Below are 17,813 nucleotides of genomic sequence, written 5' to 3' on the forward strand. Positions count from 1 at the left end.
GGTCTTTGTCGTTGAATCTCTGTTTGAAATTCACTGCTTGACTGAGGGACGTTACAGATAATTGTATGTGTGGGGTACAGAGATGAGGTGGTCATTCAAAAATCAGGTTAAACACTATTATTGCTCACAGAGTGAGTCCATGCAACTTATTATGTAACATGATAAGCAGATTTTTTACTCCTGAACTTATTTAGGCTTGCCATAACAATGGGGTTGAATAAGTATTGACTCAATACATTTCAGCTTTAAATGTTTAATTAATTTGTAAACATTTCTAAAAACATAATTCTACTTTGACATTATCGGGAATTGTGTGTAGGCCAGTGACACAAAATCTACATTTAATCTATTTTAAATGCAGGCTGTTAAACAACAAAATGTGGAACAAGTCAAGTGGTGTGAATACTTTCTGAAGGTACTGTAAGGTCAGCTATCAGGGTTCAGGTGGGGCTGATAAGGAATAGCGTGTCATGCTCCCAACACACTGCACTTCCTGTGCTGTTGCCTTAACTTGCGTATCTTATTTTGGATCAATACAAGCTACCACACCAAATGACACATTGTCTTACATACCTAGGGAATTGTGCACATAATCAACCCTCTGGTATGTAGGAACACTGTGTTGTGCTAGTCTAGAACAACAATATTAATATATTATTTACACAGCTTGCTAAATGTGTTATTACGTTAAGCAACACTAGAGTTACTTCCTGGCTGACAGAGTACAGCACCTTGCCATGTCCTTACACACTGACAGACTGACAGACACTAGCTAGCGCTCATGTCCTCACACACACTAGCAGAGCAGGCTGCTGCTAGATCAAGCTATAGGCTGATTAGATAACCATGACAGACTATGGCTCTCTGTCGCTGAACTTCACAGAGGAACAAGGATCTATCGGATTGTCCTTCACAATGTCTGTCTACACCAGCCTTCATATGGTCAACATCCACCATCATAATACTATGAGTGTCCAGACGTTCTCATACTTAGAGTTTCCACCACCACTCCTACTACAGTATCTACTCAACTAGCTCTAGTCCTGGGTGTTATGTGCTGCTTGCTGAAGCTTAAGGCTGTCAGCAAACAGTACATAACACCCTGAACCAGAGCTATCACTCCTCCTCCTACCTCCAGCTATCCTCCGGAGTAGCTGTTGCCGGGCAATGATGCGTCCCAGGCGGTATCCGGAGCGACGGCGGTGGTGGTCCATCCTTAGATAGATATCCTGGCTCTCTTGGGTCATACTGCCCAGACAGTCCTGGCTGTCCTGACTCATATTGCTACCCAGAGACTCACTGCCTGGCCCCTGGGGCTCAGAGTCTCTGTCAGACAGATCCCTGTACATGACTACTACTACAGCACTGGCACTGCTAGACTGACTCACACACACACACACACACACACTACACTGGACCCTGACCGATAAACACACTCTCTCAGACAGGATCCAGCAGCAGAAGGCTTCACATCCAGGCGCTAGCAGCCCAGTGTGATCTGAAAGGCTGGGGCTCGGAAGGAGAGCTGAGAGGCTAGAGGGGAGGGAGGAGGAGTGCCAGCACAACACTACACCTCTCCAGGTCAGGTGACCGGACAGCAGCCAGTGGCAGATCAGTACTTGGAGTACTGCCCACCTTGCTGAGCTCTATCCAGTGTCTGTCTGTGTGAGAGAGGGAAAGGAACCGACTGAACGCCTTAACCTCTGGTCTGGAGGGAAATATAAATACCAGAAGAATGCCTGTGAACTGAGTAAGCACAGAGAGGAGGGAGGCAGGAGGACAAGACAGAGAGGAGGAAATGGGAGGGCTTAGAAAAACAGTATTGCTAGGACCCGCCCTGCCCAAAACAATCCTACGCTGTGGAGAGTGGACATGCACACAGGTGCCAAGTTTAGTCAGGATAAGGGAGTCTCTTTGCCATGCTGAGTAGACAGAGGAAAAAGAATGAAGAGAGTGAAGAGAAGGAGACAGATGAACAAGAGGGAGAATGCTAATATCTCCTCCCCACCCCCACCATTCCACAACAACCCCCTCTCCACCCCCAGGCCCCTTCCCACGCCCATACTCCAACACCACTCCCCGCCCGTCTCCATTCACAGTGGGGGTCAACAGGACAGGAAGCCTGTGGCACCTTGTGAAGAAGAAACCATTGAGCCTAAACACCTGGATTATAATGAATCTCAACTCTACACTGGTTAATACAGACCCGAATAAGGTGGTTACTGGTACTGGTTAATACAGACCCGAATAAGGTGGTTACTGGTACTGGTTAATACAGACCCGAATAAGGTGGTTACAGGTACTGGTCAATACAGACCCCAATAAGGTGGTTACTGGTACTGGTCAATACAGACCCCAATAAGGTGGTTACTGGTACTGGTTAATACAGACCCTAATAAGGTGGTTACTGGTACTGGTCAATACAGACCCCAATAAGGTGGTTACAGGTACTGGTCAATACAGACCCTAATAAGGTGGTTACTGGTACTGGTTAATACAGACCCTAATAAGGTGGTTACAGGTACTGGTCAATACAGACCCTAATAAGGTGGTTACAGGTACTGGTCAATACAGACCCCAATAAGGTGGTTACAGGTACTGGTTAATACAGACCCCAATAAGGTGGTTACTGGTAATGGTCAATACAGACCCCAATAAGGTGGTTACTGGTACTGGTTAATACAGACCCTAATAAGGTGGTTACTGGTACTGGTCAATACAGACCCCAATAAGGTGGTTACAGGTACTGGTCAATACAGACCCTAATAAGGTGGTTACTGGTACTGGTCAATACAGACCCCAATAAGGTGGTTACAGGTACTGGTCAATACAGACCCTAATAAGGTGCTTACTGGTTAATACAGACCCTAATAAGGTGGTTACTGGTTAATACCCTAATAAGGTGGTTACTGGTACTGGTTAATAAAGACCCTAATAAGGTGGTTACTGGTTAATTACAGACCCTAATAAGGTGGTTACTGGTTAATTACAGACCCTAATAAGGGGGTTACTGGTTAATTACAGACCCTAATAAGGTGGTTACTGGTTAATTACAGACCCTAATAAGGTGGTTACTGGTACTGGTTAATACAGACCCTAATAAGGTGGTTCCTGGTTACTGGTACTGGTTAATACAGACCCTAATAAGGTGGTTACTGGTACTGGTTAATACAGACCCTAATAAGCTGGTTACTGGTTACTGGTACTGGTTAATACAGACCCGAATAAGGTGGTTACTGGTACTGGTAAATACAGACCCTAATAAGGTGGTTACTGGTTAATACCCTATTAAGGTGGTTACTGGTACTGGTTAATACAGACCCTAATAAGGTGGTTACTGGTTAATTACAGACCCTAATAAGGGGGTTACTGGTTAATTACAGACCCTAATAAGGTGGTTACTGGTTAATTACAGACCCTAATAAGGTGGTTACTGGTTAATTACAGACCCTAATAAGGTGGTTACTGGTTAATTACAGACCCTAATAAGGGGGTTACTGGTAATGGTCAATACAGAGCCCAATAAGGTGGTTACTGGTACTGGTTAATACAGACCCTAATAAGGTGGTTACTGGTACTGGTCAATACAGACCCCAATAAGGTGGTTACAGGTACTGGTCAATACAGACCCTAATAAGGTGGTTACTGGTACTGGTCAATACAGACCCCAATAAGGTGGTTACAGGTACTGGTCAATACAGACCCTAATAAGGTGCTTACTGGTTAATACAGACCCTAATAAGGTGGTTACTGGTTAATACCCTAATAAGGTGGTTACTGGTTAATTACAGACCCTAATAAGGGGGTTACTGGTTAATTACAGACCCTAATAAGGGGGTTACTGGTTAATTACAGACCCTAATAAGGGGGTTACTGGTTAATACAGACCCTAATAAGGGGGTTACTGGTTAATTACAGACCCTAATAAGGGGGTTACTGGTTAATTACAGACCCTAATAAGGTGGTTACTGGTACTGGTTAATACAGACCCGAAAAAGGTGGTTACTGGTACTGGTTAATACAGACCCGAAAAAGGTGGTTACTGGTACTGGTTAATACAGACCCTAATAAGCTTTCTGGTTCATTAAAACAGCCCCACTACAATAGCCCGAGTGTCAGACTGTTTCTGCTCTCTAGAGCACTAAACAGATCTTGGACCAGGTTACCGCCACAACACTTGAGAATGAAATATGATAAGATACAGTTGTCAACAGTGAAGTTTAAACTAAATAGTAATAAAAGTATATATTGAGACTTGATAAATTTCCAGTAGTGTTTTTGCGTTTGGAATAGGATGGAACAACATAAGTTATAATTCACATTTAAAATAGAGTCCACATCCTAACAGAGCAGACCCACTCACTCCCCGTCACAGCGGTCCAATCTGGTGGTTTTCACCCTCTCAACACACAGCCTGCCTGTGCAGCACAGGGATCCACATGGGACTGGAACAGGACAGGGGTAGGAGAGGGACTGGGGCTGCTAGTAAGCACACCACCAAGATAAACAGCCTCCCAAATGGCACCCTATTCCCTTTAGTGCTCTGGTCACAATTAGTGCACTATATGGGGAATAGGGTAGTGCTATTTGGGATACAGCCAAACAGTCAAATAGCCCCTGTCCCTCTGGCTGGTAGGACCCTCCTTGGGCAACAAAGACCAACATTCACCCCTAGCTCACTTCAGAGCCCCCCAACCCTCTGCATGCTTTCATGCACTACCTCTGGCTTTGACTGGCTACACCAGGAGCTGTTACACTGTGGATAAGCTGTTTGTTCAGGTTGACTCTACTGTTAAACACACACACACACAGTGAGGGGGTGGAGGTCCCTGTCTCTGGTGTGTTGGGTGGCTGCACTGTTCTGAGCGTTGCTGTAGTCTGAGCTACGTGATGCTAGGTGCTCTGTGGTGATAGGTGCTCTGTGGTGATAGGTTGGAAGTAGTATTACTTGGTGGCTGGAACCAGGACTGATCAGAGAATAGAGTCAAATGGGCAAATTTTTAGGCTCTGGTCTGGTTTGATGTGGCGAGTGACTCAGAGATAGACGCTGGTAGCCCTGCATGGCTCTGGCTTTGGTCTGGCTCCTGTCCTGTGGTAGCCTCAGAATGACGGATGAATTCCACCCCGTGGTCCTTCTGTAGCTCAGTTGGTAGAGCATGGCGCTTGTAACGCCAGGGTAGTGGGTTCGATTCCCGGGACCACCCATACGTAGAATGTATGCACACATGACTGTAAGTCGCTTTGGATAAAAGCGTCTGCTAAATGGCATATTATTATTATATTATTATGATCTAAATAATCAACCCTTTAGACTGGGTCTGATGCTGGGCTGCAATAGCGAAACCCTAGGAGAGAAACCCTAGGACAGATATGACTGTAGCAGGTGCTTTCACTTTGAGGACACAGCAACCACAGTCTTGTCTGGGAGTCTCTTATTCATGCCAAGCACATGTTCTAGAGCAGGTGCTAACTGAAGAAAGCCTATATCCCTCATTATAAACTGTGTGGTTCGAGCCCTGAAAGCTGATTGGCTGACAGCCATGGTATATCAGACAGCTCTAATTACGTTGGTAACCACCTCGGGGAGTTGTGATATATGGCCAATATACCATGGTTAAGAGCTGTGTCCAGGCACTCCGCGTTGCATCATGCATAAGAACAGCCCTTAGCCGTGGTATATTGGCCATATACCACACCTCCTCAGGCCTTATTGCTTAAACGACCCTCAATGTCAGCCAGGTCTTCTCATGGAGCTGGATTATAGGACATGTAACAGATGTTAGAATACCTCCTCAGTAAAAACACAACCCATGACCAGACCATTGCCAAAGAGGTGCTTGTACTCAGTGGTCTCATAGAAATGTAATAGATGTGTTAGAATTATGACTCATTATGAGAGTTAAAAGCAATCAACCACCAGTCAGCCAGGTCTGATCGACGCATGCACACACACAGGCCAGACAGACACTCAGCTGTATCCAGCCAAGCCCAGCCCACAAACGGACCCTCATTGTTTAGAGTGCTTCTAAACACACAGCAGGCCAAGGCTAGGATGAGGTCCAATGGCTGGGCTGCTAGATGCATGGCACCATGGCATATCACCAGGATACAAATATGGAATAGAATGTTGGATTCATGTGTCCACCTTTCAAACAACGCAGCAACAATGAAGCAACAATGCAGCCACAGGGCTCTAACGGCAGTTAAATCCCAGAGGTGTCTCAGTACTGCACAGTTGAGATGGACTGACAGAGTTTAAACAACATTAAATACACAGAAACAGAGATAGACATGCTTCTAAAACAAGACAAAGACAATATTGTGAAGGATGATCACACATAGCACCTACACTATATAGTGTAGCAATAAAATATGCTTATAGCGGAGGTTTCCCGGACACAAATGAAGCCCAGTCCTGCACTAAAAACCAACTCAATGGAAAATCTCCATTGAAAGTGCTATATAGTCTAGGACTGTGTCCAGGAAACGCAGCCCATAGTGATGCAATAAGAAGACAGAACTGACACCAATCTGATTCAATTACAATCTCCAGGGACAGTTGAGGGCAACTTCCATCACATAACATAATTATAACAGTGAAATACAGATGGAGAATGGAATCCCTCTCAGATATTTCATAGCCTACTAGACTTCTGGGCTGTCCTACTGTATGGATAATTTGACTGGCACCACCTAGTGGTGTACTCGGCTCCTTACACACACAGACCAAGCTTCAGGAGCTCCTTAGAAAATTCAATATCATTCTCCCAGCAAGCAGCTCCAGCTGTATTTTAAATCTCTGACAGAAAGGTACCTGAAGGAAATAACTCAGTGGATGTCCCAAATGGCATCCTATTCCCTGTATAGTGCACTACTTTTTTTTTTACCAGCCCCTGGGTCAAAAGTAGTGCACTATATAGGGAATTATATTTGTGATGAATAATCTTCACATTTTAATTATGAGGTAAACTAATCGAGGAAACATCCTAAAACCATTAAGTACAGCCTTCAGCAGCAGTGACAGTAGGGGGTCTGGACTCTAACTCACAGTTTCAAACCTCACCTACATGCTTAGCTTCAATTCACATTGGGATAATAATGGGTCTTGCTTTGGTGCTACACGTGAGAACATTACTCACGTATTTTGTGATATTGTTTTAATTTCATCCAAATGAATCATTATAACCAACCAGCAGTGAATAAGAAGTCAAACTGTATTATAAGTTGTTTTGGGAAATTCTAATTATTATTGTAAATTAGAATATCCTTAAACAAACGAATACTTAAGAGGTAAATCCCATGTGACACTAAGTGTGACACTACACCTGGTGGACACGTGTTAATGGGTATGATTATTGTAGAAGACTAATTATGAGGACAACTGTGCAGAATGTATTCTGTACATATAGCCTGCGTTTACACAGGCAGCCCAATTCTGATCTTTTTTTCCACTAATTGCTCTATTAACCAATCAAATCATCGCTGAAAAAGATCTGACGTGAAAAGTCAAAAGACCAATTCGTGAAAAAAAGATCAGAATTATGCTGCTTGTGTCAAACACCCAATGAGCGGTATGATGAATAGTTTAAAGCACCAATCAGCAGTAGAAACAATAACAACGCGTTGTCCCCGTCCCAGATTAGTCAAAAAACTGAGGATGGGGGTGGATAAATGGCCACATAGACTGAGCTATGGATGCAAGGACTGACCATCCATGATATCAATTATAGTTGTAACCATGTTTTGAGGCTATATCGTTTTTGTTGACATTAACTTTGTTAACAGACAATGCAGTAAAACAAGCCTATATGTTGGGTTCTGATGCGGTGTGGCAGTTGAACAAAGCTAATATGAGGCATTTATAAGATATATTCTTCAAGAGTCAATGAATCTAACAACTGTTGATTTCCCCTTTACATTCGCTTGGTTCATTGTGATTAGAAAATTAACTACAACGGCCAGATTTGTAATTTAGTGAGCTTATTAAACTACTTGTTTAATAAAACCATGTTAGAAACCGTTCTGTGCTCAAATCTGTCAAATATATTTTTTAAATATAACAAAATTAAGAATGGGTATTTTCTTACAACAAATAAAATCAAATAAATATTGTGTGTATTCAATACTACACCGATACTTTTTAGAGACTGACCTGCGAGTCTTCGATCCCTGACATTTTTCCATAGTAGATCCCAGGCTTTCGACGTGGAATCGCGCAGCGTCTCACTGAAACACCGTCGCAGCTTCAGTTTCATCGACTTGCTCTTAGTTGTCATAGTAAATCCGTGAGTCCACCATAATAAATCAAATCCCGGTCCTCATGAACCAATTATTGGTTCATTCACCTGGATTTACCACCTGCGCTCGCGGCGATGCTTCCTTGACTGATTAGTACTGAGTTACTGCCACAGAGTGTAACCATTAATTAACCAGCCATACATTTAACCAACGAACAGATGTTCCGTATTAAGTATCCACCTTTGCCAAGTAATTCAGTTAAACGATATTTAACTCACTCCCTCGAAAAGGATCGACCGGACGATTCGGCAACCCCGGTGCCAGACAAAGCCAGGAGCAGATGTGTGGCTGTTTGAAGTTTCCACCACGGTGACGGTCAGTCTGTATGCATAGATAGACCATACTAGCAGCGCTCTCTCCCTACCTCTATCTTTCACCCCTCCACTTCCCTCCCTCTCTTCTTCCCTCTCACTCACCAGGCTACTCTCACTTTCACTACACTTAACAGAGCATTCACTCTTGTGACTAATAGGTAATGACCATGGAATGTTACAGGAAAATTGGAATTAGGGATACATCAAAATGGATTCATAAAGATGTCGGGTTTTATGTAAAAATACAATTTAAACAAGTGAGTTAAAATGAAGTTTCTTTTTGTTTCTGATACACAAACCTATCAGAGGTCAAACCCCCCTGAAGGAGAGGAAAGGTTAACCTTATTGACTTTGCTGTGTCAATACCACACCAGACATTATTGTGACTTTGCTGTGTCAATACCACACCAGACATCATAGTGACTTTGCTGTGTCAATACCACACCAGACATTATTGTGACTTTGCTGTGTCAATATCACACCAGACATCATAGTGACTTTGCTGTGTCAATACCATATTAAGTTGAACTCCAGATATGATTGTGACAGAGGACAGGGAGCAACAACCGGTTCAGTCTGTAGTAGAGTACTCCATGTGTCATCAATAGCTTTCATATACAAAAACATCAACCGCTTTATGGAGTTAATGGCCTGGGGGCGCCATGAGTAAAAGTACAGTGTAATAACTGTCTTATTCCCTGTTCAGCCTATGTCTGACCTATCATATAATGTCAACCTAGCTAATCCTCAGCAGGCAGTGATACAGTAATACAATTCTCTCAGATATATAATACACAATGACCATCTGAAAACTGACAGACAGCTTCTATAATGGATAGTTCTGACCTGGCCCCTCTCTCTCTGCCTCTCTCTCTCTCTGCCTCTCTCTCTCTCTGCCTCTCTCTCTCTCTCTCTGCCTCTCTCTCTCTCTGCCTCTCTCTCTCTCTCTGCCTCTCTCTCTATTTCAATTTAAGGGGCTTTATTGGCATGGAAAACACGTTTACATTGCCAAAGAAAGTGAAATAGATAATAAACAAAAATTAAATAAACAATGAAATATTAACAGTAAACATTACACTCACAAAAGTTCCAAAAGTATAAAGATATTTAATATTATGTCATATTATGTCTATATATAGTGTTGTAATGATTTTTTTCCCGAATCTTAACCACACTGCACACTGCCCTAACCCATCTGGACAAGAGGAATACCTATGGGAGAATGCTGTTAATCGACTACAGCTCGGCATTTAACACCATAGTACCCTCCAAGCTTGTTATCAAGCTCGAGACCCTGGGTCTCGACCCCGCCCTGTGCAACTGGGTACTGGACTTCCTGATGGGCCGCCCCCAGGTGGTGAGGGTAGGCAACAACATCTCCACCCCGCTGATCCTCAACACTGGGGCCCCACAAGGGTGCGTTCTGAGCCCTCTCCTGTACTCCCTGTTCACCCACGACTGCGTGGCCACGCACGCCTCCAACTCAATCATCAAGTTTGCGGACGACACAACAGTGGTAGGCTTGATTACCAACAACGCTCGGCATACACATCACAGACAAACTGAATTGGTCCACCCACACAGACAGCATCGTGAAGAAAGCGCAGCAGCGCCTCTTCAACCTCAGGAGGCTGAAGAAATTCGGCTTGTCACCAAAAGCACTCACAAACTTCTACAGATGCACAATCGAGAGCATCCTGTCGGGCTGTATCACCGCCTGGTACGGCAACTGCTCCGCCCACAACCGTAAGGCTCTCCAGAGGGTAGTGAGGTCTGCACAACGCATCACCGGGGGCAAACTACCTGCCCTCCAGGACACCTACACCACCCGATGTTACAGGAAGGCCATAAAGATCATCAAGGACAACAACCACCCGAGCCACTGCCTGTTCACCCCGCTGTCATCCAGAAGGCGAGGTCAGTACAGGTGCATCAAAGCTGGGACCGAGAGACTGAAAAACAGCTTCTATCTCAAGGCCATCAGACTGTTAAACAGCCACCACTAACATTGAGTGGCTGCTGCCAACACACTGACTCAACTCCAGCCACTTTAATAATGGGAATTGATGGGAAATGATGTAAAATATATCACTAGCCACTAGCCACTAGCCACTAAACAATGCTACCTAATATAATGTTTACATACCCTACATTATTTATCTCATATGTATACGTATATACTGTACTCTATATCATCTACTGCATCTTTATGTAATACATGTATCACTAGCCACTTTAACTATGCCACTTTGTTTACATACTCATCTATGTATGCACACATGACTGTAAGTCGCTTTGGATAAAAGCGTCTGCTAAATGGCATATATTATTATTATTATATGTATATACTGTACTCGATACCATCTACTGTATCTTGCCTATGCCGCTCTGTACCATCACTCATTCATATATCTTTATGTACATATTCTTTAGCCCCCTACACTTGTGTGTATAAGACAGTAGTTTTGGAATTGTTAGTTAGATTACTTGTTGGTTATTACTGCATTGTCGGAACTAGAACATTTACATTTACATTTAAGTCATTTAGCAGACGCTCTTATCCAGAGCGACTTACAAATTGGTGCATTCACCTTATGCCATCCAGTGGAACAGCCACTTTACAATAGTGCATCTAAATAAGGGGGGTGAGAAGGATTACTTTATCCTATCCTAGGTATTCCTTAAAGAGGTGGGGTTTCAGGTGTCTCCGGAAGGTGGTGATTGACTCCGCTGTCCTGGCGTCGTGAGGGAGTGTGTTCCACCATTGGGGAGCCAGAGCAGCGAACAGTTTTGACTGGGCTGAGCGGGAACTGTACTTCCTCAGTGGTAGGGAGGCGAGCAGGCCAGAGGTGGATGAACGCAGTGCCCTTGTTTGGGTGTAGGGCCTGATCAGAGCCTGGAGGTACTGAGGTGCCGTAGAAGCACAAGCATTTCGCTACTCTCGCATTAACATCTGCTAACCATGTGTATGTGACAAATAGAATTTGATTTGATTTGAAATATGTGTCTCTAATATGGTCATACATTTGTCAGGAGGTCAGGAAGTGCTGCTCAATTTCCACCTCATTTTGTGGGCAGTGTGTGGCCTTCGGCTGCCTTTCTCAATAGCAAGGCTATGCTCACTGAGTCTGTACATAATTAAAATATTTCCTTAATTTTGGGTCAGTAACAGTGGTCAGGTATTCTGCCACTGTGTACTCTCTGTTTAGGGCCAAATAGCATTCTAGTTTGCTCAGTATTCTCTTTTTGTTTTCTCACGATTTGGTTTGGTCTAATTGTGTTGCTGTCCTGGGGCTCTGTGGGGCCTGTTTGTGTATGTGAACAGAGCCCCAGTACCAGCTTGCTTAGGGGGTTCTTCTCCAGGTTAATTTATCTGTAGGTGATGGTTTTGTTATGGAAGGTTTGGGAATCGTTTCCTTTTAGGTGGTTGTAGAATTTAACGGCTCTTTTCTGGATTTTGATAATTAGTGGGTATCAGCCTAATTCTGCTCTGCATGCATTATTTGGTGTGTTACGCTGTACACAGAGGATATTTTTGCAGAATTCTGCATGCAGTCTCAATTTGGTGTTTGTCCCATTTTGTGAGTTCTTGGTTGGTGAGCGGACCCCAGACCTCACAACCAAAAAGGACAATGGGTTCAATAACTGATTCAAGTATTTGTAGCCAGATCCTAATTGGTATGTCACATTTTATGTTCCTTTTGATGGCATAGAAGCCCTTCTTGCCTCATCTCTCAGATCGTTCACAGCTTTGTGGAGGTTACCTGTGGCACTGATGTTTAGGCCAAGGTATGTATAGTTTTTTGTGTGCTCTTGGGCAACGGTGTCTAGATGGAATTTGTATTTGTGGTCCTGGCAACTGGACCTTTTTTTTAACACAAATATTTTTGTCTTACTGAGCTTTACTGTCAGGGCCCAGGTCTGACAGAATCCGTGCAGAAGATCTAGGTGCTGCTTTAGGCCTTCCATGGTTGAGGCACCAGATCATCAGCAAACAGTAGACATATGACTTCAGATTCTAGTAGGGTGAGGCCGGGTGCTGCAGACTGTTCTAGTGCCCTCGCCAATTCGTTGATAGGGTGGGGCTTAAGCTGCATCCCTGTCTCACCCCCCGGCCTTGTGGAAAGAAATGTGTGCGTTTTTTGCCAATTTTAACCGCACACTTGTTGTTTGTGTACATGGATTTTATAATGTTGTATATTTTTCCCCCAACACCACTTTCCATCAATTTCAATAGCAGGCCTTCATGCCAAATTCTCAAAAGCTTTTTTGAAATCAACAAAGCATGAGAAGACTTTGCCTTTGTTTTGTTAGTTTGTTAATTAGGGTGTGCAGGGTGAATACGTGGTCTGTCGTACTGTAATTTGGCAAAAATCTAATTTGACATTTGCTTAGTACATTGTTTTCTCGTACATTGAAATGTATGAGTCTGCTGTTAATGATAATGCAGAGGATTTTCCTAAGGTTGCTGTTCACGCAAATCCCATGGTAGTTTTTGGGCTCAACTTTGTCTCCACTCTCTCTTTCTCCCTCTCTCCGCGTCCAGCTGGGATAACATTACTTAATTTCCACCAGGATATTCTGTCACGCCTTGGTCTTAGTATTTTGTGTTTTCTTTAATTATTTGTTCAGGCCAGGGTGTGACATGGGGTTATTGTATTGTCTTATTGTTTTTTTTGTAGACATTGGGATTGTGGTTGATTAGGGGTGTGTCTAGTATAGGCTTGGCTGCCTGAGGCGGTTCTCAATCAGAGTCAGGTGATTCTTGTTGTCTCTGATGGGGAACCGTATTTAGGTAGCCTGGGTTTCACTGATTGTTCCTGTCTCTGTGTAGTGTTCACCAGATAGGCTGTATTTAGGTTTCACGTTCCGTTTGTTGTTTTTGTTTCTATAAGTTATTTCATGTATCGCTTTTGTTTTTCTTCATTAAAGACATGAGTAACCACCACACTGCATTTCGGTCCGACTCTCTTTTGACAAACGAAGAACGCTGTTACATATTCACTGCTCATTTCTCTGCCCTGGTATAGGGTTCAGGCTGATTGACACTGCAGGGTCAGCTCCAGGCTATATCTTACTGGAGAACAACACACTGCAGGGTCAGCACCAGGCTATATCATACTGGAGAACAACACACTGCAGGGTCAGCACCAGGCTATATCATACTGGAGAACAACACACTGAAGGGTCAGCACCAGGCTATATCATACTGGAGAACAACACACTGCAGGGTCAGCACCAGGCTATATCATACTGGAGAACAAAACACTGCAGGATCAGTACCAGGCTATATCATACTGGAGAACAACACACTGCATTGTCAGCACCAGGCTATATCATACTGGAGAACAACACACTGCATTGTCAGCACCAGGCTATATCATACTGGAGAACAACACACTGCATTGTCAGCACCAGGCTATATCATACTGGAGAACAACACACTGAAGGATCAGCACCAGGCTATATACCGTACTGGAGAACAACACACTGCAGGGTCAGCTCCAGGCTATATCTTACTGGAGAACAACACACTGCAGGGTCAGCACCAGGCTATATCATACTGGAGAACACACTGAAGGGTCAGCACCAGGCTATATCATACTGGAGAACACACTGCAGGGTCAGCACCAGGCTATATCATACTGGAGAACACACTGAAGGGTCAGCACCAGGCTATATCGTACTGGATAACAACACACTGCAGAGTCAGCCCCAGGCTATATACCGTACTGGAGAACAACACACTGCAGGGTCAGCTCCAGGCTATATCTTACTGGAGAACAACACACTGCAGGGTCAGCACCAGGCTATATCATACTGGAGAACACACTGAAGGGTCAGCACCAGGCTATATCATACTGGAGAACAACACACTGAAGGGTCAGCACCAGGCTATATCGTACTGGAGAACAACACACTGCAGGGTCAGCACCAGGCTATATCATACTGGAGAACAACACACTGAAGGGTCAGCACCAGGCTATATCGTACTGGAGAACAACACACTGCAGGGTCAGCACCAGGCTATATCATACTGGAGAACAACACACTGAAGGGTCAGCACCAGGCTATATCATACTGGAGAACACACTGAAGGGTCAGCACCAGGCTATATCGTACTGGAGAACAACACACTGCAGGGTCAGCACCAGGCTATATCATACTGGAGAACAACACACTGAAGGGTCAGCACCAGGCTATATCATACTGGAGAACAACACACTGCAGGGTCAGTATCAGGCTATATCATACTGGAGAACAACACACTGCAGGGTCAGTATCAGGCTATACCTTACTGGAGAACACACTGCAGAGTCAGCACCAGGCTATATCATACTGGAGAACCACACACTGCAGGGTCAGTATCAGGCTATACCTTACTGGAGAACAACACACTGCAGGGTCAGCACCAGGCTATATCATACTGGAGAACCACACACTGAAGGATCAGCACCAGGCTATATCATACTGGAGAACCACACACTGCAGAGTCAGCACCAGGCTATGTCATACTGGAGAACCACACACTGCAGGGTCAGTATCAGGCTATATCATACTGGAGAACAACACACTGAAGGATCAGCACCAGGCTATATCATACTGGAGAACCACACACTGCAGGATCAGCACCAGGCTATATCATACTGGAGAACCACACACTGAAGGATCAGCACCAGGCTATATCATACTGGAGAACAACACACTGCAGGATCAGCACCAGGCTCTATCATACTGGAGAACCACACACTGAAGGATCAGCACCAGGCTATATCATACTGGAGAACCACACACTGCAGAGTCAGCACCAGGCTATGTCATACTGGAGAACCACACACTGCAGGGTCAGTATCAGGCTATGTCATACTGGAGAACAACACACTGTTGCTCTCTCTTTAAAGGCTAATAACTATGCAATGCATGGAACTCCTCAGCAGTGACCTGCTTGTTACTATTTTCAGCTCCACTTATTCAGGCCCCATTGGGCAGAATGCCACCAGCAGGAACACACACACACACACACACACACACACACACACACACACACACACACACACACACACACACACACACACACACACACACACACACACACACACACACACACACACACACACACACACACACACACACACACACACACACACACACACACACACATGCACACACTGAATTGACCCCAACCTTGGTTTGAAACCCTCTACCACCCAGAACAAAGGTTGTTGTTATCTCTGTAGAATATTATGGGTAGACTGAGACAGGGAGCGATTGTAGGGGTGGGGGGAGTCAGGGAAGCAGGAAGATGCAGAGAGAGGAAATATCAATCATCAGGAACAGGGCTTCCCCCTCTCCCCTCATCTCCTCTCTGACTCTCTCAATGTTTGTTTTGGACAGGCCATTTCACAAACCACTCACTTCTCATCTTGTTGAGAAACTGGCAACTTCTCAGAGAGCTAGTTTACTTCTTTGCTCTCTCCCTTTCTTTCTCGTGTGTGTGTGTGTGTGTGTGTTCGGAATGTTGTCAGATCGGCACGGTGGGAAAATCCCAGATGTGGGGAAGCTGATTTTGCTCTGTGATTGGATGATGAGTTCCCATGCCACACCCCCTCAATAGTCGGGGGGATTACACTCCCAACCGAATGGAAACAAGACGCACCAGGGAACTCACACGCCCCCAACTACCCCCTCACCCCACACTTACAGGCCCGTCTCAGTCATGCACTGCACATTTCCTGAACATATATTCCCAAGATACTATTTTTCCAGAGGAGCAACTTGTCGTCTTAATGTAGGTTAAAATGAGGAATTAGGGGTTAGAGAGTAGGAGCAGGGTTATCCAGAGAGAGACTACACACACACAAAGACACACACATACCATTAGTTTTGGTATTTTATTAGGATCCCCATTAGCTGTTGCAAAAGCAGCAGCTACTTTTCCTGGAGTCCAACAAAACATGAACAGTATGACAGTAAGTCAGCCTGCTGCTAAAGTATGTAACTTTTAATCGTACTAGACTGTAATAGACTGTTAGTTTCAGGATTGTAATAGTGACTTTGAGTGACCACTCAAAGGCCTACAAAGAGGCCTCAAGAGAGAGAGTGTAACTGGCAAGCCAAGCTAACATGACTATTGTTTCTTCACTGTTAAACAAGAGGAGAATGACATGGCATGTAATGTTGTCAAGCCTGGATCTGTTAAGGCTCTGTTAGGCACTATAATCCATGGGAACCCATTTACTGTCTGCACCTCCTGGCTTTTATTAGCACTGAACCCCCCACCCCCCTATCCCAACACACGCATGCAGACGCACATATGCAGCATACACACACACCTACAGTGGGGAGAACAAGTATTTGATACACTGCCGATTCTGCAGGTTTTCCTACTTACAAAGCATGTAGAGGTCTGTCATTTCTATCATAGGTACACTTCAACTGTGAGAGACTGAATCTATAACAAAAACCCAGAAAATCACATTGTAAGATTTTTAAGTAATTAATTTGCCTTTTATTGCATGACATAAGTATTTGATCACCTACCAACCAGTAAGAATTCCGTCTCTCACAGACCTGTTAGTTGTTCTTTAAGAAGCCCTCCTGTTCTCCACTCATTACCTGTATTAACGGCACCTGTTTGAACTCGTTACCTGTATAAAAGACACCTGTCCACACACTCAATCAAACAGACTCCAACCTCTCTACAATGGCCAAGACCAGAGAGCTGTGTAAGGACATCAGGGATACAATTGTAGACCTGAAAAAGGCTGGGATGGGCTACAGGACAATAGTCAAGCAGCTTGTTGAGAAGGAAACAACTGTTGGAGCAATTATTAGAAAATGGAAGAAGTTCAAGATGACGGTCAATCACCCTCAGTCTGGGGCTCCATGCAAGATCTCACCTCGTGGGGCATCAATGATCATGAGGAAGGTGAGGGATCAGCCCAGAACTAGACAGCAGGACCTGGTCAATGACCTGAAGAGAGCTGGGACCACAGTCTCAAAGAAAACCATTAGTAACACATTACGCCGTCATGGATTAAAATCCTGCAGCGCGCATAAGATCAAGCCATGCTCAAGCCAGGGCATGTCCAGGCCCATCTGAAGTTTGCCAATGGTCTAAACTCCACTCGCTGTGTTTGGAGGAAGAAGAAGGATGAGTACAACCCCAAGAACACCATCCCAGCCGTGAAGCATGGAGGT

At 44.4% G+C, this 17,813-nt stretch overlaps 1 protein-coding gene and 1 long non-coding RNA gene across 5 annotated transcripts in view; one reads left to right on the forward strand and one right to left on the reverse strand.

Annotated features, from left to right (window-relative positions):
* LOC118397367 (stAR-related lipid transfer protein 13-like) overlaps positions 1 to 17,813 on the reverse strand; it is a 107,108-nt gene that overhangs the window by 41,173 nt on the left and 48,122 nt on the right. Inside the window, exon 1 of one of the 3 annotated variants that reach the window (XM_035792029.2) lies at positions 8,153 to 8,600. The exons of 1 other annotated variant lie outside the window; for it this stretch is intronic. In XM_035792029.2, the coding sequence (XP_035647922.1) occupies positions 8,153 to 8,276 (124 nt within the window). In that variant the 5' untranslated portion in view covers positions 8,277 to 8,600. Of the gene's footprint in view, positions 1 to 1,132; positions 1,493 to 8,152; positions 8,601 to 17,813 lie in introns of those variants that run through there. One more of the 3 variants, XM_035792028.2, reaches the window with a different exon arrangement.
* Positions 2,299 to 2,780, forward strand: LOC127908659 (uncharacterized). Of its 2 annotated transcripts, none has more exons than XR_008067896.1 (4): positions 2,299 to 2,373; positions 2,448 to 2,474; positions 2,697 to 2,733; positions 2,771 to 2,780. It is a non-coding gene; the product is annotated as an uncharacterized LOC127908659 (long non-coding RNA). The 2 variants fall into 2 exon arrangements; XR_008067897.1 differs by lacking the exon at positions 2,448 to 2,474 and adding an exon at positions 2,522 to 2,548.

Source organism: Oncorhynchus keta, chromosome 18 (genome assembly GCF_023373465.1).
Source record: "Oncorhynchus keta strain PuntledgeMale-10-30-2019 chromosome 18, Oket_V2, whole genome shotgun sequence".
Classification (NCBI taxonomy): domain Eukaryota; kingdom Metazoa; phylum Chordata; class Actinopteri; order Salmoniformes; family Salmonidae; genus Oncorhynchus; species Oncorhynchus keta.